At 53.3% G+C, this 22,406-nt stretch overlaps 1 protein-coding gene across 2 annotated transcripts in view; it reads right to left on the bottom strand.

The window, feature by feature from the left end:
• Positions 1-22,406, bottom strand: part of PDE4B (phosphodiesterase 4B) — a 182,105-nt gene that overhangs the window by 22,012 nt on the left and 137,687 nt on the right. For both annotated transcript variants that reach the window (XM_026113968.2, XM_064516330.1), the window contains one exon: positions 20,962-21,011. In XM_026113968.2, coding sequence (XP_025969753.2) covers positions 20,962-21,011 — 50 coding nt within the window. The remainder of the gene's footprint in view (positions 1-20,961; positions 21,012-22,406) is intronic.

Here is a 22,406-nt window from a genome sequence, read left to right as displayed (position 1 = left end):
GGACAAAGTCATTATTTTAGGAACAGAAGCAAGCAGCTAGTCACGCAAACGAGACAGGAGCTCGCCATATGTTTAAATAACAAACTGCAATGTATTATTGTAATCTGCTATTCTCCGGTTTCGGAGCAGTGACCAGCTGGGCGGATCGGCCCCGCCGGCCTCGCGTGCCGTCCTGCGGAAGTGTAAACCTTAGGGCTTAGCTACAGAGCAGACCGCTTTGGTACTGGGCTGGCAAAACTACAGGCACTTCTACATTTCTAAGTTTTCAGGAAGCGAGATAAAAACGCAGTGACGGTGTTGGAAACCCGGGCGGAGGGGCGGCGAGCGGCACAACGTCGCGTGGTTGTGCAAAGCGGTGCCGTAGGTACGCGGAGATGCCGCCTTCCCGCAAGCCCTGCAGAAGAGAAGACACTGGTTGCGTCCTCCTGGACAGGGGGAGACGGCAAGAGCTCAGCTGGAGCTAGGCGCGAGGTGACCGTCCCGTGGAGGCCGTCCGAGGGGCCCGGCCGGGCGCGGCTCGGTCCCGGGACACGGCCCCGGCTGCTCCTTCGCTCGCCGTGCCTGTTCACAAACAAGCGGTGAAAGCACTCGCTGTGCTGCCACGCACGCGGCTCCAGTTGCGCCAGGGCTTTTTGAAAAACAGCACATGAATTTGTTAAAAGTTAGGTAAATATCCAGAAGTAACAGTGAGATTTAAAAAGAATTAGAACTTGCTCTTCCAAAAATATAATAATTACCGTGGGAATGATCTTATACTGGAAACACATACATTTTCTAGCTTCCTTAACAGTTGGTATTCGGGGATATATGCCACATTAATCACATGTGAGTGATACTTTAAAGTTAATCGTACGTTTTGGTGCTGACGAGTGGAAGCACGCCTTACGGCAGAAGAGCGGGGTCTGTCCCCCGCGCCCCACATGGGACACGCAGCGGGTCCCCACGACACCACTTCGCGCTCCCTGGTCCCTACCCGGATCCCAACAAACCACAAACACGGGTTTAGGTGCTACAGGCTGTGCTCCTGCCCCGACGTCCCCGTGAACCTCGGGAGCACAAACCCCGCGAGGAGCACGGCTAAACCCGGAGTCTCCTCCCGCGCTGGGACCTGCGGCCAAGCCTCGCCGACAGCAGAAGCGACTCAGTCCCTTACCGAAGCGGTTGTACAATTTCTGCGTGTAATCTCCCGGAAAACTATCTGACGTGTCCGCAACTATATCATGTTTCAGTTTATATTTGGGCGTTGCATAACCGAGCTCTTACCAGCTAGATTACTTCCACGCGCTGACTGGCATTTCCGTAATTTTTTCCAGTGCCATGTGCAAAATCATTTCTGGGACGTAATAAAGAACAAACGAATGCCACTCCTGGAAGGAGCTTGTTTCAGTTTTATTTTAAGAACTGCATGGCATTTAGGTAAGGCTTTTGATCTCGGCGGTGTAGTGGGAGCTCAGGTGACATTTCGTCACAGCCCCTTCGCAGGGGACTTGTCACTTGCCGGTCTCTGAAGGAAGCACGGTGTCTGGTGGTCTTCAATCCGTGCTTAGAAAATGCCTCTGTTCTAACGTGTTTAAATGCAATTCCTACAGATGCCAGTATTCCGCAGGAATTTTTTTTTTTGTTATTATTTGCCCTCTTTTTGATCTCTCTGAGATGATAAAACATAAAATCTCTCTTACTAGCAGAGTGACTTACGAGTCCCCTTTCAGAAGCTCTTCTCCCATTTAGCGACCTGGCTGTGCTGCAGTTTTCTCACCCTCAGAGCTCCTAGCGAACATGGACTCGAGACTTCCTTTCTTCCCGAGCATTTGCAGGGCGGTGGGTGACAGGAGACCACCGCCTTGGCTGGGAAGGGCTCCGCAGCAGCAGCCGAGCTCTGGAGCGGAGCCCCGCCAAGGTCGCGCACGCGGAGGGCCTGGTCCGGCCGCGCCAGCCCGGCCCGCGCCCCGCGGCTCTGCCCTCCGCTTAGCAGGCCGTAAGCCAAGTTAAGAAACGTTTTTTGAAACAAGACCCAAAACTCCAAAGTGAGTTGTTCCCTCTGCTGATTCACTTGTGAGTCTCTCCCGCCACCTTAGTCACTTTTAAGCAAATAAAGACACAGGATTTCCTGCTTCTGGCTGAAAGCAGAAAGGCTAAAAAGTCTTAAAAGAGTGGCCAAAACACCAGATTGCAAACAGGTAACTAAAAACCTTGGAGAGAAGCTGCCGTTCCCTTTGCTCCACAGAATATGGGAGACGCCAAATAACTAAGTCCCATGAACTAGCTCGACACCCCGAAACAGGCTGCCGCTACCGACGGTTACTACCTGTGAACCCACTGTCCATCTGGCAAGCGAGAAATACCGAACACAAGTATCTGCAGACACCTTTACAAACGCAGCTCATTTCAGCTCTTAAACACCAAATTATGAACTGATTACACTGGCAAAAGTCTTCACCCTCAATTCTGCAAAAAAAAAGAAACAGCAACTTCTAACGGGTTGTGACTTCACTCGTAACCTTCGGCACGCAGAAACTCACAAATAAAGCTAAGAGTCCCTATCAAAAAGGGCTGCTTTCTATGTAGACGTAGTCAAAGAGCAACTCCTTACAATGGAGGTTAAAAAGTAAGGTATTGCAACTTACAGTGGTCTTCAAAACTCTTACAGTATGTGCTGGTCTGCATGCAAAGCCATTTGTTTACCGTGCCACTAAGACGTCTCCTGGGTGATTTACTTTTAATTGCATCTTGTCTGCAATAAATTGCAGCTATTTATAATTACGAACTTCTGCAACATTGACGGCCGCCCTCCCCACGCGCGTGCCTGGGCGCACGGTTCAGCTCTGCCTCTGCGGCCGCCCCGCGGGGAGGCTCCCGGGGGCCGCGGGGGGCACGGAAGCGGCCGCTTCTCCATCGATCCCAGCCGATCCGATCAGAGATACCGCCCCTCTCTAGCAGCCTTCCCGCAGCAGCAGCTCAGACTCGAGAGCAAATCTGGTCGTTTAAAATAAAAGAAAGCAGGCGGTCGCTTTTGCTTGGGAGAGGCTTACGGCGCTGGAGCCGTCCCCAGATTTGGCGCGCACGGCTTGTCAGTAGGTTGGCTCCGAAACCTTCCCTGAACGCGGAGCCTTCACAAACGTACACAGTTTAAGAAAAAAGCCTCGAACAGCAGAACACGCACAAGAAACGAAAGCCTGGAGTACAAACACACACGAGCAAACGCCTGCTAACTCGCACGAGCGCGGGACACTCGCTGAACCGAGCCCCGCTCCGACGGCGAAGCGGGGGGGGCGAGGGGGGGTCAGGTCCTCACGGCCTTGCATGGAAACATGTAAATGTTTATCCGGCTGCACAAAACTGCTTACAGGCACTTAAAACTTTGCTTTAGGCGCCGTCTGAAAGCGTGCCACCAGGCTCCTGCAGCAACGCTTGGAAATACCACGAAGGGTGTCATTTTAAAACGTGCCCACCTCTCAGTGCCAATCAATAGGACACAACCTGCGTTCTGGGGGTTTTAGGCACATTTGAATATTTTGCCCATTTACAGATATTTCCAATAATTTACAAAAATTTTAAAATTTAAAATTGAAACACGTTCAGACAAAGACATTTCTTAGAAACCATGCAACACTGACATCGGGAGTCTCGATCCCGTAGAGTACAGGAGAGGACTTCACGACAGTTTACCCTGATTGCATAACGCGGTGTCTTTGGTGCACACTGCTATCGCTGCTGTTGCGCTCACAGGTGATAAGGCCTGATTCCGCCGGAAGGGAGAGGTCTGGCTCATCATCTGCACGCCCCGCTGCTATTCTGCGAGGGGGATCAATATCATGACCCCACACTGGAGGCTTCATTCACATGTCTCAGCCCTCGACCGCTAATGACTAAGGGCTCGCAGCGCGGCGAGGCACCGAGCAGCCCCGGACGCCGTAGGGAGCAGCAGCCCTCCCCGCGCAGCCGCACGCACGAGCCGAGCCGCGGGCTGGACCCACCAGGCTTCGGCCGAGACCCGTCTCGTTGCAGGTCGGGATGCGGATGAGACGCACGAGCTAGGAAAGCAAGGGGTGGTGGCCGGGGGGGTTTGCCACGGCACGCAGATGGTCAGGGCTTAGGTAAAGGTCAGTTAGACCCAGCTCCACCGCAGGGACCCCTCCGGTTCCCTCGCGACAGCAGAACGTGGCTATTTTGGCCTCAGAGGGCAAGATGCATCATACACCCCGTGATAATTCCCAGCCGGTGCCTAGCATCGCTCTCGGCCCCCGAGCACACAACGTGTTCGGTGAAACAGGTTTATCAACCGACAACTTGCCAAAACCTGAGCGAACGGGGACTGGTGCGGGCTGTGGGCCATTCACCCCGTGCCTTCCCGGCCGCCTCTGCGGCTGCGGCACGCTGGGCGCACGTGTACACCGTCACCCCTGGCAGTGCCCAGCAAACGACCGACACGAAATAATTCATTTGTTTAACGCATCCTGTGGGGGCATTCGTGGCTGCCCACAAGCAGAGCGCGACTTCCTTGAATTAAGCCATTGTTCGAGCAGATCCAGCGAATACGCTGGAAAAAACTGTTCCGTAGATGGGTTTGAAAGTTCACGGGAAGCATCGTAAGAGGAGCTGAGCACAACCGCAGCCATTTGGTTAAAATCAGGAGTGAGAATGCCGGTATTTTGGGCACCTCTGGGTCAGATCTGCAACTTTTTCTCAACCACAAAAGCTAGAAAGGTAAAGAACAGTGAATACGGAAAAGCCAAGCGTGCCTGGCCGGCTCCCCGAGGGCACGCGTGTCGGCGACGCGGCCGTGCGGGGACACGGTCCCGCTCCCAGGCGTACGGACCCCTGCGCGCTGCCAGGGCCGCGGCCGGGCGCTGGGATCACGCAGCAATCGCCACTCGTGGGAACGGCAGCAGATTGAGATCCAGTCTTTTTTTCCCCCAACAGCTGATTGTGTGCAGTGAGACTAATTACATCTTTTGCAAAGATAAGTGCGGATGTGCTAAGGAAGGCAGAAGCCTGAGCACCGGTGGGACAGGTGGAGCCGGACCCGTCTCTTGAGCAACTCCCCGAACAAACGGGTGATCCTGCCCTCCTGCCCCTCCTCGCCGCATTTTGGGGACTCCAGTTCTGCAGGTAACTCCGGCCGTCCCCCCTCCCATTTCCCACACCCGCAGCTGCACCAAAGCCCGCCCGCGGGGCGCGAGGGAGGCCCGGCCGGAGAGACGGGCCCTGCCTGCCCACGGGACCCGGCGCGGGCTGGAGGCTGGGGGAGAGGCCGGGTGCTGGGTCTCAGCAGGGCACCGCGAGGGTCTGCGGAGGGCACGGAAACGGGCAGCGCCGGCAACTGAGCGGAAAGCGGGCTGAAGCTGCAGCGTGTCTCAACAACTCTGCGAGCAAAAGGCTGTTTTAGAAACGTGGGACCTTCTTACGCTGTTACCCAGCGCTGAGGCGTGAAATACGGCGACGGAGGTGAAAGGCAGGCGAAGAACGGCAGCGTGATTAACTGGCAGAGAGGCGGCTAGAGCAGCAGTCAGGAGGTGGCACTGGAGGAAATCCAGCCGGGGGGAAAGCACACAGAATCTCAACGCGAGCTCAAAGGCAGCAGAAACAATGGAGCTGGTATTCAGAGATGACAGAGAAAGATAGTGATAGAAAAAAAACCTGAAGCGAAAGCTTTCTACTGCTAATTGCGAAAAATGACAGGAAATGAGTGAGATGCTGCTTCCAGGAATAATGCTGGTAAGGCTGAAATTGTTGATGAAAGCATTCGACATGCGCGACAACCTCAGGCAAAATACGGCCAAGACTTTGGAGGGCATTTTTGGTTGTGTTCTTTTCCAAGCAGCGAGCAGACGACGACGTAAACTCTTCTGCTGCCCTGCTGAGAATCCTGGCATTTGCGCTTCGCTCTGGAGCCACCAAGGAGTCTCTAATTAAAGACAGGTCCTTTCTGGGACGCATGACTTCAGCTGCCCAGAAAGGCTGCTGGGAAAAGCTCAGCCCCTAGAAAAATGGCTCCAGAAGGGCGGAAGATGCCAAGGCAGTGATTAAAGCAGCACCGGCCAAGATCGTCAGACAGACACCCAGGTTCAAGCTGAAAGACTCCAGGGAGCAAGGAGAGACAACTTACCAAGCGACGGCACGGGGACTGCAGAAAGCAACATGAAAGGGAGAAAGAAAAATGTCCTGCCTGTAGGGAACGACACAGGAACTATGGGAGACTAAACCACTTGCTGTCTCCACGCTGCAGCTCTCCCAAGGAGAAATAAGCCACAGCTCATTTAGTAACCAAAGAGGCGGCTTCCAGCAAAGGGAAGAATGCCTGCGGCGTGACTCCGGCCGGCTCGCGTGGCTCGAAGCGCCCGAGACGGCTGCTCGTCATTCATCTGCCATAGCAGCGGCGATGTTTCTGAGTCAACAGCCAGGATGAGTGCAGCTCCACCGCGGAGCCAGCTGCAATGTAATTTGAGCAACCCTGATAAGCAGTAATATTAGCCTGGAGAAATGTCACTGGGCTGGGGGTTCATCCAGCTATCTTTAGCCACCTAAAAGTTAATCACCTAAGCTCCTGCACAGTCAGTGGAAAGTGACTGGGACCTCCGAAGGGTGACTCTGGTTTATTCTGAGCGCCTCTCCTAGGAGGGCTTGAATCACCTCCTTGATATGCCTGGCTTCCTCCAGTAATTACCGAAGGCAGCTCGCTATCACAGAATCCCACGAGCTGGCTGAAGGGACCTCCGGAGGTCATCGGTCTAGGCTCTCACTCGGTGCAGGACTACCCCGCATTAGCTCTACAGCTGATCGCCAGCACTAGGGCAGTAGCTTTGTCTAACTGAGTTTTGAAAACCTCCAAAGATGGAGATTCCCCAGCTGCTAGCCCGTCCCACTGCTGCGCTCCCCTTCTGCCGAAGAAGTCTGCCCTTATGTCCAATCTGGTTCCCCACACGCTTCTTCCAAGCTGCAACTTGTGGCCATCGCCTCTTTTTTTAGCAGGCAGTAACCTGCCATTACAAAAAGAAGTTTGGTGCTGCTGTTGTTTTAACGCTTCTTCAGGTAGCCGTGGGCTGCTCTTAGCCGCCCCTTACTCTTTTCTGTTAGCAGCCACCAACCGGGCAGTGAGCCGTCGATCGCCGGGCTTGAGCCAGGTGATCCAGCAACACCCGCCTCCTTTAACAGTCAGGTTGTCCAGCCCACACTTCCTCAGCTTCCACGGGAAGGATGCGATGCCGAAGTGCTCACCGAAGTCACGTGTGTCACACCCACACACCTCCCCGTGTCCCCATAGCCAGGCCCTTCACTGCAGGAGGCGGCCAGGGTGGTCAAGCACGATCTGCCCTTGGTAAACCCGTGTTAACTGATCCTGATTTTCTTCCATGCCCTTCACGCACTGGGACATGCATTCCAATGGACACGCTCAGCGGCCTCTCCAGGGACCAAGCTCATAGCTCCCCAAGTCTCATTTCGCTTTTTCAAAGATGGGCCTTTTTCCCGTTGTCAGGGACCTCCCTCATCACCACCATTTTTCAGGAATGACACACAGTGGCCTTGCAAACACCTCAGCCAGCTTTTTCAGCTTGAATCCTGCCAGCTCTACAGATTTGAACAAACCCATCTCCTCTAAGTTGTCCCTAACCTGCTGCTCCTTCCTTGCTGCCTGCCCCTCTCCTTCCCATGCCAGAACAATGTCTTTACACTGCTCCTGTTACCAGCCTTGTTCTCACTCTTTGCCTGCTCTCTTTCTGCATTTTAGCTCACTAAGAAGCTCCTTGCCTCATCGAGCTGGCTTCTGCTGAAATTCCTGATCTTCCTGCGCAACAGGATGGTTAGCTCCCGAGCTCTCAATAAATTTTCTTTAAAAAACAGCCACTAGTTGAAAATGTTCTGTAATTTTTAGGTGGCTGAAATGAGGTGAAATAAATCTTACGGCAACGAAAGCATCTGGACATCAAGCAGTAAACGGAAGCCCTCGATGACAAACAGAGGAGCTTATGAATAGCCAGGACGCAGCAGAGCTCCTGGCACCGGGCAGCGGGTCAGTCTCAGACCTTGCTTTGATCGTGATGCCTGTGATTCACGTCTCCAAGGCGAGAGGAGGGAGACCGGTCACGGGGGGCGCAAAGCAGCCTTCTGATAGGCAAAAGTGAGACATTTCGAGGAAACTCATACCGAGAGATCAGCCTGGAGCTGGAGTGCTGAGTGCTGGTGAAGCCGGTGAAGGCAGAACCGGACAAACGTGCAAAGAGTCATCACGATGCCCAGCAGTGCGAGGGCAGGCTGGATGGATCAGAGCTGGGTCATGGGAATCAGGTCATCTGAGGAGCCACGGTAATTGGCAGCTCACTGCAGAGACCACTGACTGGTGACAGCAACTGGGCAATTGTTTAGCAATTAATCTAGGGCTGGGTGTTTGCTGTTTATTGTGTCCGGAGCTGGAGAAGCAGCTCAAGCCTCCTGACCATTTTGCCAGCCTTTGTGGCAATAACTGCTGGTGCCCACAAGCAGCACTTACCATCAGCGTTACCTCTCCCGTGTCAGTGTCCAGGGTCAGCTGGACCGGCCATCAGGGTACTGAGAGCACCAGTACCAAGAGCATTGCTTTTCCTAGGGGAAGACGATGACACGGAAGAGGCAGTCACGGGTTAGCCCGAGACACCAGTCTGTGATAAACCTCTGCAGTGCAGAGGGGGTAGAGTGCCAGAAGACCACCACCCCCGAAGCACAGCCTTGCAAAGAGCCGGATTTACCACGCTGCCTCAGAAAGAAGGGCCGCAGCCTCGGTAGGCATTGCAGCAGGTTGTAGAGCACGTTCAGTCATGATTCTCCATTCCCAAAGAATAAATATTACTAACATCTCTCTTCAACTGAAATGGAGCATTGGAGACCCACTGGAAAAGTTCAGCTAACAAGAAGTTAGGGTCTTGAATGCAATTCAAAAAGTACTCTTACATTTGGTTTGTGGGTGTGCATGTGTCGAAAGCACACACAAACACTCTAAATCAGCCGTGTAAACCTCAACTTTAAACCTTTAGTGTAAAGATGAAAGCGTGAGGTACGGAAGCAAAGTTAATGCTGCACGTCGGCATGATAACGAGGTGTAAACGCTACAAAAACCTTCAGGTGGCTGAAACTTCCCAGACACCTCGTTTCTGATCTGAAGATAAGCCTGAACATTTAATCCCAAACGCTGGCTGACCAGGAAAGCTGAAGAAGTTCTGAACAAGGACTTAGACTGGAGATGCCATCTCACCTTAAGGCAGCACTGAGTGTTTCCCCACAGGGCAGGGCCCATTTCGGCCGCGGCCCCTCGCCGCGCGGCAGCCCACGGCAGTGAACAGTGGCGCGTGGGGGCTGCCACAAATCAGCGGGGTAAGTGACAGGGCTTCTGCGGTGCCAAATGGAAGTAACAGAATGCAGGAAGCATTTTGTCGAATGTCACTTAGCAGTGATATCACGGGCAATCTGGGAACGGGATTTGCCTGCATAGTAGGGATGCCTGCGTGCGGGCATAGGGAGAGACCGAAATGGCAAGAGGGGCAGGATCTAATCCTGGCCTGCTGAATGAAAGGGAAAGATTGCTCCGTTCCCACTTTATCCCAGGGAGCAAACACACGATTCGACACGTTATCATTTTACCCACCAGGCTCGATTCCTTGTTGCCCTGGAGGATTCCTGCCCTATTCGCAAGTCAGGAGAAAAACACACCCACATGAGAGTCCCCCTCTTATAGAGGGTCCAACAAAATGAGCGCAAAGACTGCCTTAACCCAACTCCGGGGAGAGTTCGCTGGGGAGAACGCAAAGGAACACATGCTTTGTCAGACGAGACATTTCGTAAGGAAATGAGGACATACCCTAAACAGGTTTCTGGAGTGTGATCAGAATTGCCAAGGCCGTTACAAATTTATAAATGAAATGAATCCCCATCACGCTTTTACGTGACTCCTCCTCAAAGGGCAGAGCAAACAGCACACGGAGCGGCAGGACTACCACTGGTTTCCGTGGGCCTTGGGAAGAAGCCTCCATTCCAGAGCGGGAATTGAGCACTGGGGTTTAAATCCCAATGCCAGTTCCCTGTAAATCCAGGGGAGCCCCAACGTGCTTCTGCTTCCCCAGCTAAGCGGAGGCCGGGGCGCAGCAAGACGACCATTTCATTGCGTGAGTAGCAATGTTTTCTTCCTGAGCGCACGGTGTGAGAAAGCGGAAAAATCAGGATGTGATTATGAAACCTCCTAGCTACCCACCTAGGATCTGCCTGTCCCATGCCGCGCATTATCTCATTCGACCCATCCGGCTGGCTCCGAGCGGGCCGGTCAGCCTCCACGTGCCGGGAAACCAACTCCGATCCTGGAAGCAACATCGCTGTGCTAACGAGGCACTCCACCTCAATTAATTAGCCCTGCCTTTCAACGGCGTAATTAGGTGGGGCACCATCCTGTGCTGTTGTGGCTAGACGGCTTCCGGCGCCGGAGCGGGCTCACCCACGGCGAAGGGCTCCTGCGGCTCTCGCCCGTGCCAGCCCGCGGCAGAGGCCGGCCAGCGGCTCTCACCCGCCGCCTGCCCACCCCGCACCTACGCGGACCGGGTGCCTGCACCGCTGCCGCTGCTCTGAGAACGCCCGCTTGAGAAACCACAAACCAGCTTTCGCAACAGGCCTAACACAAGGAAGGAACCATCCGCACTGGAGACCGCAGCGATGATTTCAACTCAACAAAGGGAAAAAACCATGAAAGACGTAAGGGACCAATGGGACTGTGTTTCAGTGTTTCATAAGACTTTCGCAAACCACAAACAAAAACATCTGGATTTGGACCTGCCACAGAATGTAGATGTTATTTTCATCCACGTACCCGTCCGTAGCCATCAAACCAGGTTCAAAAAACAACCAGAGATAACACAGCTTCGGGTGTAAACGCTCTGTAGGGATGAAAGTCCTTTGACGCTGGTGAAACAAATGCTGGAGCGGGAAAGGGAAGGAGGTATCAGAGAAGCATCCTGCCAGCACCAAGCACAGGGCCTGACGCACTTGAAATCTCCACCTGGCCGCTGGCATTAGACATAGAGACAAGGTCAATTAATATTTCTTAGCTCTTTATGAGGTAAATTCTCCAGAAATTTTAAATGAGGATGATCGGATTAAGGTACCCTTGGCAGTGTAGAACAGGCTGTTGGTAAAACGGTAGACCTGTTAAACCAGCTTCCTTGGCTCCTGAAGGGGTTACAATTTAACGTAAAACTGCCCTCCATTTCATCTCGATTTATTTTCCTGACAAGATGAAAGTTAAGGATGTGGCTCCTGAAGGGATCCCAGTCACAATTCAGCGCAGTATGTTAGGACACCTACCAACCTTCACGTCCGTATGCCCAGCGCAGCCTTGGAACGACCGGCCACATGGATCACCCATTAGGTTTTGAGCTATCATGCTAACCATTTAAATCATATTAATTATAAAACACAATTAAATGGATTTTTTCATGGCTAAATGCAATTTCTTGAAAACATTATCGTTAAGGATGGTAGCTTAAAACATTGATTCAGTTTGGAATTTTAATCTGTTTTCCTAGAATAGATATTTTAAGCACTCAAAGGGTAATAATGTCCCCCTCATGGTTTACCTTATTTGAACTTCTTACCCTTCCGTAGCCTCTCAAAATAAATGAAGATGACTGTCAACCACGGGGGAAACCCAGAGATATTGTTACTTATGCACTCGGGAACGCAGCATGTTGCGCAAAAAAGACCTCTTTAGCCTGTTTTTCAAGCGCTGCTCTGCATCGGTCCCATCGGCTGCCCTGCGCTTGTCCCGGGGGCACCGCGGGGAGCGAGAGGATTGACTGCTCGCGGGGCATCACGGGCTGGTCCTGGAGAGCAACCCGCACGCAGCTCCAACAGTGCGAGCACGTGCAGTCTGAAACGTTGACTTGCACACCATGATCATCCGGGTTTGGAAAACGTGCAGGATTTACATCTTCACGGAAACAGCTCTCCGGTGGCACCTGGAGATGTACGCGTTTACTTTTCTGCACATACCCAGAGCGCAACTCCGCGAACATTCAGGCGACGACTTCGCTCACAGAACCAGAAACGGTCAGAGCGGCAGTAGCTGGAAGCAGGGCTGAGATTTCCCCGGCACTAACCACCTCGAGGGACCTCCCCGAGCAAAGCCCGTCAGCCGAGCGCCTGCCGCTCTGACTCAGCGCGCTCCGTGTTTACTAAACCGCCCGTGCGGCCTTTTAAACCATTCAATCTGTTTAAAACCAGAGCGAGTCCCCCGGGTGACAGGGTGGGGAGGAAGAGGGAGATGGCAGCATCCTCCCAACCAGCACGGCTTGTTTGGACAGCTTGTAGCAGCCCGCGTGAGGCCCCAGGTGCCGGGGCCACCGCAGCACCCGCAGGCGGTGGCCGTCACAGCCCGGCGGTGGCTTTTCAAGCACCGTGGTGGCAACGCGGTCCGAGCTGGGCCTCGCTTTGCCCGACAAGGCCAGGGCCCAGCGCCACATCTATTATGTGGTTATGCGTAATCAGAACTAGATAATACATAAAAACACCAGATAACAGCTTACCAGTGCGGATTTCGAGGGTTTTTTTCACTTTTTGGCCAGCGGGCGGTTAAACCTGGCGGTTTGGGTCCCGTCTGCGGGCTTTGCCCAACCCTCAGGTCTCAGGGGGGACCGGACCAGGCCCTTACGCCCGCTCTGGGCCGTGGGAAAGCCTCCCCGGAGGGCCGAGCGAGGCTGAACTCCAACGCGGGCACGGCAGGTCGGTTTGGACCGGCAACGCTACGGCCCGGAGAGGTGAGAGCAGCCTCGTGCTCCAAGCCCTCGAAATACCCCCATTTACGCACCTCAAACCACATTCAAGGAAACCAACACACCAGCGACACTTGCTATCGAGCTCAGTTAAAGTATCAGCTATTAAGCGGAGGTGGAGATCGAACCGGTCCCCACCGAAGGTCGAATGCCGCCTGCCCCACTGCGGCACACCGGCCTGGCGGCACCTGGCAGAAATTTGGGGAAATACCTTGTCCAAAGACGCTGAATCAAGGTGGATGCCCAACATACGTGTCTGACGAGGATCTGCACGTGGACCCTGTCTTATAAATATTACTGCTGGAACAGAAAACTCTCCAGTTTTAGACTGGAAGCCTGGATCTGGATTTCTCCTCCTCAAGGGGTATCTTTGGGAGGAAAGGAAGGAAAGCGATTCACAACTGTCAAATTCTAGCGAGATCTGTCACTGACAAACCATGTACTTGTGGGTGCTGAGAAAAGAAAAATGCATTAATTGCAAAACATGTTCTAGAATCACGTTAAGTTTTAAGCCTGTAAAACCGTCCTGAAGACACGCAGGCCGCGTGACAGGCCGACGCGGACTCGGCGGGCGGCCGGCGGCAGCGCCGGGCCGGCGGGGACCTGCTCTACCGACCCGGGAAGCCGGAGCCGGCGAAGACCTGCCAACGCGGCCACAACCCAGGGCCTCTGGGAACAGCGCAAAAACACTGGGATAACAATGTTTTTGAGGAGTGCAGAGGTGTGGCAGTTTTTGCAGGCACAGATCTTTAATTTCCTCTTGGAAAGGTATACTTATGGCAGTGGAATATCAGAATATCTACATCAAAAACAGCATAGAGGGCTTTTTTAATTAAATCTAACTACCTAAGTATTTAGTACTTAATAATGGCTACTGATCATGACTCCTAGTAACCAACAAAAACGAGGTAATAAGCCTCTAAGCTTGGCTCAGATCCTGCCCGTTCCGGCTGATGGACGGCCCTCTGCCACCGGCCCTCGGCAGGCGACGGACCCAACGGGCAGCCGATGCTGAAGCAGCCCGCCGTCACATCTGGGGCTTTTTGTTCCTCACATCCTGAATCCCTGCAAGGATGAAGCGCCTGAAAGCACAATGCTGTCCATCAACAACGTTTTTGGACATTAAAATATATTCCACAGGGACAAATTTAGCTGCATTTTAACTGTATTACTTAATAAATTTAATTCTTTGTAAGCATGCATATTTTTCCAATGAAATGAATTAACTGGAGAACTGGCATGTTTTGTTAATAACCATAAATAAGTAACAGTTGTTTCTTTTTCGTCAAAAAAACTACCCCAATTATATACTTTTACGGAGAAACTGCCACATACAGGCATTTCTTAAAGGGAAAACTGTGTTACAGTCAAATGTTTCATTAACCATTATCGTAACCTTCTCCAACAGTTGCACTATGACAGGCTTCTATAAGGAAGCGTAACTTGTATGCTTAACGATATAAATGTTTTTAGTTGATGGGGATGGGAAAGGGCTCAGGCCCGGCGGGGAGCAGAGGCTCCTGCCCGCTGCGCGGGAACGAGCTGCGGGGGCTCTCGGGATCCCGCTTCATCCCTCGCCGGCTGGAAAACCCCGGTGACACGGGGGTCGGAGGGCTCGGACCAGTGGGACGATGCGGCAGCCTGGTCATGGCTCAGGCACGCGCAGGCTGTGCCCCACGACCCGAAAAAAGAGCTCGGCCTGCCAGCAGCTCGGTTGGGGTGTTTTTGTTTCGGCTTGTTTTTTCCCCGTTCGGGTACGCATTTCTCGAACGCATATGGAAGTGATTCAGTACGTTGAAGGCGGTGATGTTACAGCCCCGTCCGCAGCAACCACGATCGCTCCAGGCCGCCCAAAGAAACACGGATTTTATCAGCTCCCGCACCAGCTGCGGCAGAGTCTCACCGTCTCCCTGCAGGCTTCGAGCACTCTGACGGCGACGGGAGCCCCATAAAGCAAGGGGCCTTTGCGGGCTCGCCCTGCGCTTGAGGAGCAGCGCGGCTGCGGCGACGTATCAGCAGCACGGCACCGCGAGCATCTCCTCCCTGCCACCCTGCCTTCGCGCGGGCATCACTCAGAGAGATCGGCCAGCGGGGAGAAGCCCTCCCAGCACGCTCTTACACCGCGCGGCCATCGCCAGCGAAACGGCGACCTCGGCAAGAAACAGCGCTTGGGCTCCAAAACCGCTCTTGGAAGCGGGCGGCGGCTGCCGAGTGCCACCTCCCCGGCCAGAGCAGAGGTCCTGCCTCTGCCCACCGCGGAGCGGCACCCGCTCGCGTCCCCGCAGCGCCGGGCCCCGGCGGCACCCGCGGCAGCTCCGCCTGACACCGCAGCTGGGGCGCGGGCAGGGCTGTTTCACGCGCTGCCACGGGGTCACGCCTGGCTTGCGTGTCCTCGGAGGCCGGCCGGGCGGAAAGCGAGGCTGTTTTCTCAAAGGGATGTCATGAAATCAATCCTTGCAGAATTTCTGGAGTCAAAGGCTAAGCAGGTTTGCCTGAGTAACTCCTGCTACTTGATACACGAATAAATCCAGCCAGGAGACATAAAGTGGGTGTCGTTTTTCAGCTGGAGCTGATCACAAAAAACTACTCTTTAGCCTCATTTAGAGTTGTTTATGTGCGGAGTAACATAACAGCGTCTTAAATAAATGCAGCAATTATCTTAGCAGTAAAGAAGTCTTAGGAAATTAAGCAAAAAAAAATAAAAAAGTCATGTTGCAAAGCATAGTGATTTCAGAAGAAACTTTTCCCTTATTCTCTCGATTGCTAAAAGAAAACCTGATGTTCCTCTTTTAAAATGTGTCTGCCTCTAGGTCCTTGGCACAGGTCTGCTGATGGGAGGGCCGGCAATCTATTTAATGACTGCATTGACGTCAATAGCATAACTGAAATACTTACTAAGAAGCATGAGTACAACTTTCGGGGGGGGTGTGTTTGCCGGCAGGACGAACACGCGAAACGGACTCGGGAATGAACTGCTCTCCCGCAGCCGTGGATGCCACCACCACCCGCCGAAGGCTGGCTGCCTCCTCTCTTTTCGCTGTAGGTGACTTTTAAAGCTCACTTTGGAACAGACTTCTCATTCCTCCAAACAGCAGAATTACTTTACAGTTCAGCACCCCTGACTTTACTCAATCATGTCATTAAGATGACTTCTGATTTCTTCTATAGCTTTGCTAGTCTCTAAATGATCTGCATCGTTGTAGCACCGCATCCTTTAAAAACAATACTTGCCTATTCCCAAATACTACGCAGGTAAGTCTACAGCACCACGGAATTTACTGTGCACAATCGTCACTTTTTAGCATTTTAGCTGTTTGGTAGTCTGGAGAAATAGGGCTCCACACACTTGTCAGAAGCCTGAAACACCGAATCTACTCAGCTTGTACAATCTATCTCGAAATTCAGAGGCCAGAGCTTGCGGCCCGCACTCAGCCAAGCTCTCACACAGCACAGTCTCAGACGCGAGCACCCATTTTGCACGTGGCCGAGGGAGCCTGCTGCGGCAGACCCAGCGCCCGCTGATCACTCGGGGTTGGGACTAACGTGTAACTAAGAGCCGACCTGGATGCACAGGACTTGTTAACTCCTGCAGAAAGTTGGGACTCCCATCAGCACAAGCACCAGCACTATCCAGTCTTGTTTATGCTTCATCCAACCGTTCATGCACGAGTCTGTGTACATCTTACACCCACATAAAAAACGAAAGAGTACAAGTCCTGGGTTCGTGTAAAGGCATGCGAGAAGTGCAAACGCGCAGATGTGCTGGAGAGCAGAGGCCAAGGCACCAGCAACAAGAAATACCAAGCTTTCACTCCCATCCCCAGCGAGGAATTTTAACAAAGCTTTAATCCCCTGAAAAGCCAGCGTGTGACATACCCCAGAGTGCGACACCCCCCAAAGCCGCAGGTTGCAAAGCAAGCCGGCTGTGCTATATTGCTAGGTGTATAATTAATTGTGAGGACACACCATAATTATTCCATGCTGGAAGTATCTAAGGGAAGTATCTCGGTTGCCCGCTGTCGGGAGAAGTCTCTGCAAGCTTCCCGTAGCCGCGGGAAGCACACAGCCCTGACCCTTGCTGCGAGGCTTGGCTCCTGCCGGCATCGGCAACCTGCAAATGCAGCAGCCCATCACGCAAACCAGCGCGGGCAGAGCGATTCCCGTTATCCAGCTGGATATTGATCTTCCAGGAGGTATGTGCCACCTCTTCCCTGTCCCCGTTAATCCGGGAGCGAGGTCCTGCTCCCGGTTGCATGGGCTTTTCCGCAAGGTCCGCGCGGCGAAGGCCAGACGCGCCACGGAGAGCCGAGGCTGCTGCACGACGTGACACAGGGCACGGGGAGCAGGTGAACAGCCCCTAGCGTGCACTGCCACCGGGGGCAAACGGCACAGACCCTGCACCGAGTCGAGAGAAAGAATCTGGTAAAGCAGGACAATACGAAAAAATCCGGGGAAAACTACAAGTAGTGAGAAGGAAACAAAGCAGAAGGAAAAGGGATTGTACCAACCTGAGTGGGAGAAATACGGTTTAAGTTGGAGGGAAATAGGGCCAGCAAAGTAAATAAATACGGCGGAAGGAGAACAAGCAAGCAAGAGCTGCAAGACTTGTGCTGGTTAAAGGCCTTATTAGCGGAATCAGCCAGGTAGGAACTAACATCTGCTCATCGATGCCCGGGCAGGAGAGACCGAACGGGGGGAAGAGAAGGCAGTGACGGATTCACTGAGCCCAAGGTAGCACGAAGGTCAAGGAAAGCAACCATGGCGAAAAGGCCAAGCTTTTTAAAAAAATGAATATACGAGAAAGAAACGTGGCAGACGCTTGTGTGACAACGCTTCTGCAGCCCCGGAGCACGTAGCTGGGCAGCACCCATCACTCACCCGGCACCGCGCCGGCCTGCTGTAACGCTGCGCACCGCTCGGGAGCCTCTCCATCCTCAATAGTCCCATGAGCCTTCCCAGCTGGGAGGCCCGTGAGCTCATTAAGGATTTATGCACTTTCTGCTCCAGCTACATATTTCCACATTATGGTTTCTTAGTTAATTCATAAAAGCAATTCTGTTTGTTCCTGTGATCTGCGGTTTTAACAAAATAACAGGAAAAATCTGCCAGATTTACTTAAGCTGATACCAAGGACAAAACACAGGATGTTCGATACATATTCCTCTTCCTTTTATGGCCACGGTCATAACGCTAAGAAAGCTGTGAAATTCACAGTGACAGCACTATTGGCGTCGAAAGCATTTTGTCTTATGAAAAGTCTGACCAGAATTTTTCATGGTTTCGAGAAAATGAGAGCCAAAATAAGAGTTTCCAAACCTCAGCACAGCGCTCTCGCGAGCCACGGGCCCGGGTCCGCGTGATGCAACTCGGCGGCAGCGCGCGAGAACGGATTTGGCTCCTCTCTGTTTGCAACAACTGACAAATCCTGTAATATTCTCGTCTGAGTAAACAGCTGGCATGTATTACTTCCAGTGCAAATGCTGAATGCAATTTGTCTCCCTCCAGGGTAATTTTATTAATGTATGCTAGGTTGCTTTAAACCCCGAGTTCTCGACTTTTCATAACAGGATATAAATCACGGCATTAATGACAAATAAACGGAGACATATACGAGGTGCTCATACTGATGTCAACTGATTCTGGTAAATCTCTGAATCAACGTGTGACATGAGAGAGCTAAAAGAAAATACCGAACCTGGCCAGCTACCCAATCTACACAATATAAACACGTTTGATTTCAAAACACATTCTTTTATCTAGAAGGATGTAACACAGCCTAGCCCCAATCAAAACATTGCTGCTTCCTTCTCCAAAACCTTCAGGAAAAACACCCGGCATCCTCTCAGGCCCAGGAGCCACCGGCACAGAGCTGGAAGGGTTCGGAGAGGAAAATCTCTCCTTCCCTTCACAGTCTCCAAATCAGAAGCCCATCTAGGGAAAAAAGCTGCAAACACTGAAAAATCCCCTAAAAATCCTGGGTCTAGCTGCATTTAAGTGGAAACTTCCTCAGAAAGTAAGTGGCCATCTTTTCCCTTCTGGGCTACTTCAGCGCGTTTCAAAGGACAGCAGCGGCTGTGAGCAGGGAGAGGAGGGCAATGCCGGATCGAGGGAGGCAACGAGCACACGGGACGATGCGGGGCTCCGCGGGAAACCAGAGGGGCTTCGCGGGAACCAAGGAGACACTTGGGGCAGCAAAGCAAAAATGCAACAAGTAAATAAGGTCAGAATTGAGCATGGTCCTGGCTCACATGCTGGAACAGAACAAAGCAATACAATAAAGAACCGCAGGAGAGAGACCAAGACCGGCCCTGCTCACTGCCCCGCTGTTTCCCATGAAGCGAGGGGATGCCATGAGCTGAGGGCACCCGGCTCAGCCCAGCAGCGGCGGTGCCGTGCCCGGGCGCTGCCCCAGCTGAGGACGGGAGCAAAGCACAATTTAATTAAGTTACTTAAGATAATTTACATTTTTTGTTGTATTTGAAGACTGCTGGTTAAGCACCTGCGTGCTCCCGAATCCAGGCCGTTCCCCTCCGCTTCCTTCGAATCCCACGCCGCCCGAGCTGCAGCTCTCCTTCACAGCCCCTTCGCTAGCTAATTCAAACCCGTGCACCAAAACGCGTCCGGCACGGCTCATTTCCTCACCCGGACATTTTCTTTTTCCACATCTCAGGTAAGACATTGCTGTATTTTATTTTAGACATACTAATCTATCTGGATATAATTGAAACATTAAAACTCATGAAACATTAAAGTGAAACATTAAAAATCATGAGTCAGAATCACACGGACTTGGTTAAAAATGCAAAAGCTTGGATCCTTCTCAGTTGCTTTCTGGTTTCGAGCTTTACAGGGTGACACAAGATTGGCTTTACGACTGCGAGTGTCAGAAACTAACCTGCAGTTAAAAAGGAAGCCGAAATTCTCCTGTATTCCCACAGCGCCAGAAGCCTGGGTTAGCCAAAAAGTATCGAATGTCCTATGGCTCATTCAAATTTCAAGAGTTGGAAATACTGCAGTACAGTGTAATTTCTGTATATATGTAGAAAAATATCCACAAAGTGTTAAAAAGTTGAAAGGAATTGGCTTTCACAGAAATTAAGCGTTACGGAAATTAACCTGAAAATTCCTAGAAGGGAATCCCTACCATCAGATTCTACAAGTTATACATAAGTATCTGTGCGAAGCTTAGGAAATTGTGCAGGACGGCCCTTGCACGGCTCACAGAAGCGGAGTGCTGCTACAGCAGATTGGGACGGTCGGCGAGGAGCCGCGTTGCTGCGAGCCCTGCCTGCACGCGGCTCCCGAGCGGCAGCGGAGGAGGATGCCGTTGTCCAATTTTCTTTCTGCATCAGAGGTTTTCCCATTCCAGTCACAGTTTTTGAGGAATCTAACACGAAGTCTCCAGGACTACGCGCGCCCCCAGACAATAAATACGCACGGTGTCAGGAAACGGCAGTTAGCAAGGCAGGCTTTACACGCTATAAAAGTTAAGCTTTATGAGTCCCTCCTAGCACGCAGCTATTGGAAAGGCTCAGATAAACCGCGGGAGTGAGCGCTCCTCCAAAGCTTATCTCCTCGTCCGGGGAAGCAAGGTTGAAGACGCGGGCTGGGCTCCGCGGCCCCAGTGCTGCTCAGCGCCCCGTCCGCAGCCTCCGCTCACCCTCACGCTCTCCCACAACCCGCTCGTGTCTGCGGGGTCTCCGAGACGGCCCGGGGACGAGGACAAGGCGAGCAAGGGCCGGGGCGCGTGGGGGGACAGGCAGGCCCATGGGCTGCTCTTCCCCCCCTCGCTTCTCAGCCTGCTGCCGCACGGCGAGTGCAGGAGACCCCGGGCACAGGCCGCGCCAGGGCAGCCCGTCGAAAGCAGGGTTTCCACACTGCAGTTTTTGCAGAGATCGCGTGGAAACAAACGGAAACAAACAGGATAGCAGACGGAGCCGTGCCCGAGCCTGCTGGGGCTCGCGGGCCGGGGCTTGCCCAGGCGCGCGGAGCAGCGACGCCGAGCAGCGGGCGCGGGGGCCGGGGCCCTCAAGCCAACAGCAGCCTTGGCTCTCGTTCCAGCCTGAGGAGAAACCCAGCCCCGAGCCGGGCCCCGAGCGCTGCTCCGGGCCGGACGAGGAGCTCGAGGAGCTCTGCCCGCAGCAGCCCGCGGCATCGCGCCCGGACCTCGCGCACGTACCTTGCAGGCTCACCCGGGAGACAGGCGGCTGGCTCGTGGCAGGAGATCGCCTGGGGAGACAGAAAGAACACTCTAAATAGGCATGATTTAGCTAAAACACCCTTTCCGTGTTCACGAAGCAGCCTGAAACACTTTAAACCGGTCTGGCAGTGAGTGAACAGCATCAATATACCTGTTTAAAAACATCCACATTGGCCACGTCCCCTGGCTAAGCACACGCATCCCGGAAAGACCCTCCATCGGGAAAGACGCCGCCGTCCCAAACGCCCTTCCCAGTTTTCTGGTCGCCGGCCGCCTGGAAGCCGGCAAAGCCCGGCTTCTGCGAGCGGAGGGGCACTGATGCAGGTGGCCCCGCGTGCTCTGCCTGCAACGCTGGCCCGGGTGTCACCCGCGACACCAGCGCATGGGCTGCAAGGCAACAACCCCGGGAACACCGGGCACCCAAGGCCCTAAGGGCTGCAGCCAACAGCCCCAGCTGCACCTGGAAGCAAATTAGGAGCCCCCGGAGCCGCGATTACAAGCTCTGAAACAGCTGTGTGATGTTTTCTGACTAGCAACAGCTTCATTGAAGAACTCTGGATTTCAGGAGGACCAAAAGCTGGCTCAAGTCTAGCTAACAGGTTGGACTGGCAAAACGGTGCAGTGTTTCTCTAAATGTCAAAATATTTCAATGTGAGATTTGCCAAATAAAACTATTTATTTTTTCATGTTGAACCATAATTTAATTTTTAAAAGCCTCATTTTTTTAAGGAGTTAAAAGGAGTTCCAACAACAAAAATATTTCATCTTGGGTTGAGCAGAGTACTTCAGACTGACAAAAAATGAAACTTTGGGCTTTTGCTTCACTAAGGTGTTTCTGACACATTTCAGCTGAAGCCAGATTTCCCTGTGCTCTGGCTCAGCCACCCTCCCAGCCCCGATTTTTTTGAGTCAGGCACTGAACTGAGACCTGCACTATTTGCCAGCTCTGCTTTGAAGCTCAATCAAAGCAAGCGAGGAGCTCAGTGCTGCCGCGGCTGGAGCTCCAGGGCTTCTTCGGGAGTGCTCCAGGAAGCCCCCGAACCAGGTGAGCGCTTCGGGAGGGCAAAGCCGCCGCGATCCCATGCAAAGGCCACGCGGGATGCAGGCAGCGCGCCGGACCCGACGGCTCCGCGGGACACCCGCTCGCCCTTCCCGGTGGGACACCCAAGGCCGGCCCTCCTCCCGGCAGCTGCGGGGCCTCGGCTCCCTGAAGGGCCCAGCACAGCGCGTACATGTCGGTGCGGACTGCTGCGAGAATCTGCCCCGACCTGCCCCTGCTGAGCCTTTGAAAACCCAAATCGTGAAATCTCTGAGGAACAGCCACTCCTCGGCAGGGACAGCCCGCGCACGGGGCTGCAGCGCCCGAGGGAAGGCGCTTCGGGCGCCTCCAACGCCGTGCCGAGGCGCGTGGGCACGGGGCAGGG

The sequence above is a fragment of the Dromaius novaehollandiae genome, chromosome 8 (assembly GCF_036370855.1).
Source record: "Dromaius novaehollandiae isolate bDroNov1 chromosome 8, bDroNov1.hap1, whole genome shotgun sequence".
NCBI lineage: Eukaryota > Metazoa > Chordata > Aves > Casuariiformes > Dromaiidae > Dromaius > Dromaius novaehollandiae.
Note: the sequence above shows the minus strand (reverse complement) of the source record. Positions and strands in the feature narration are given on the sequence as shown.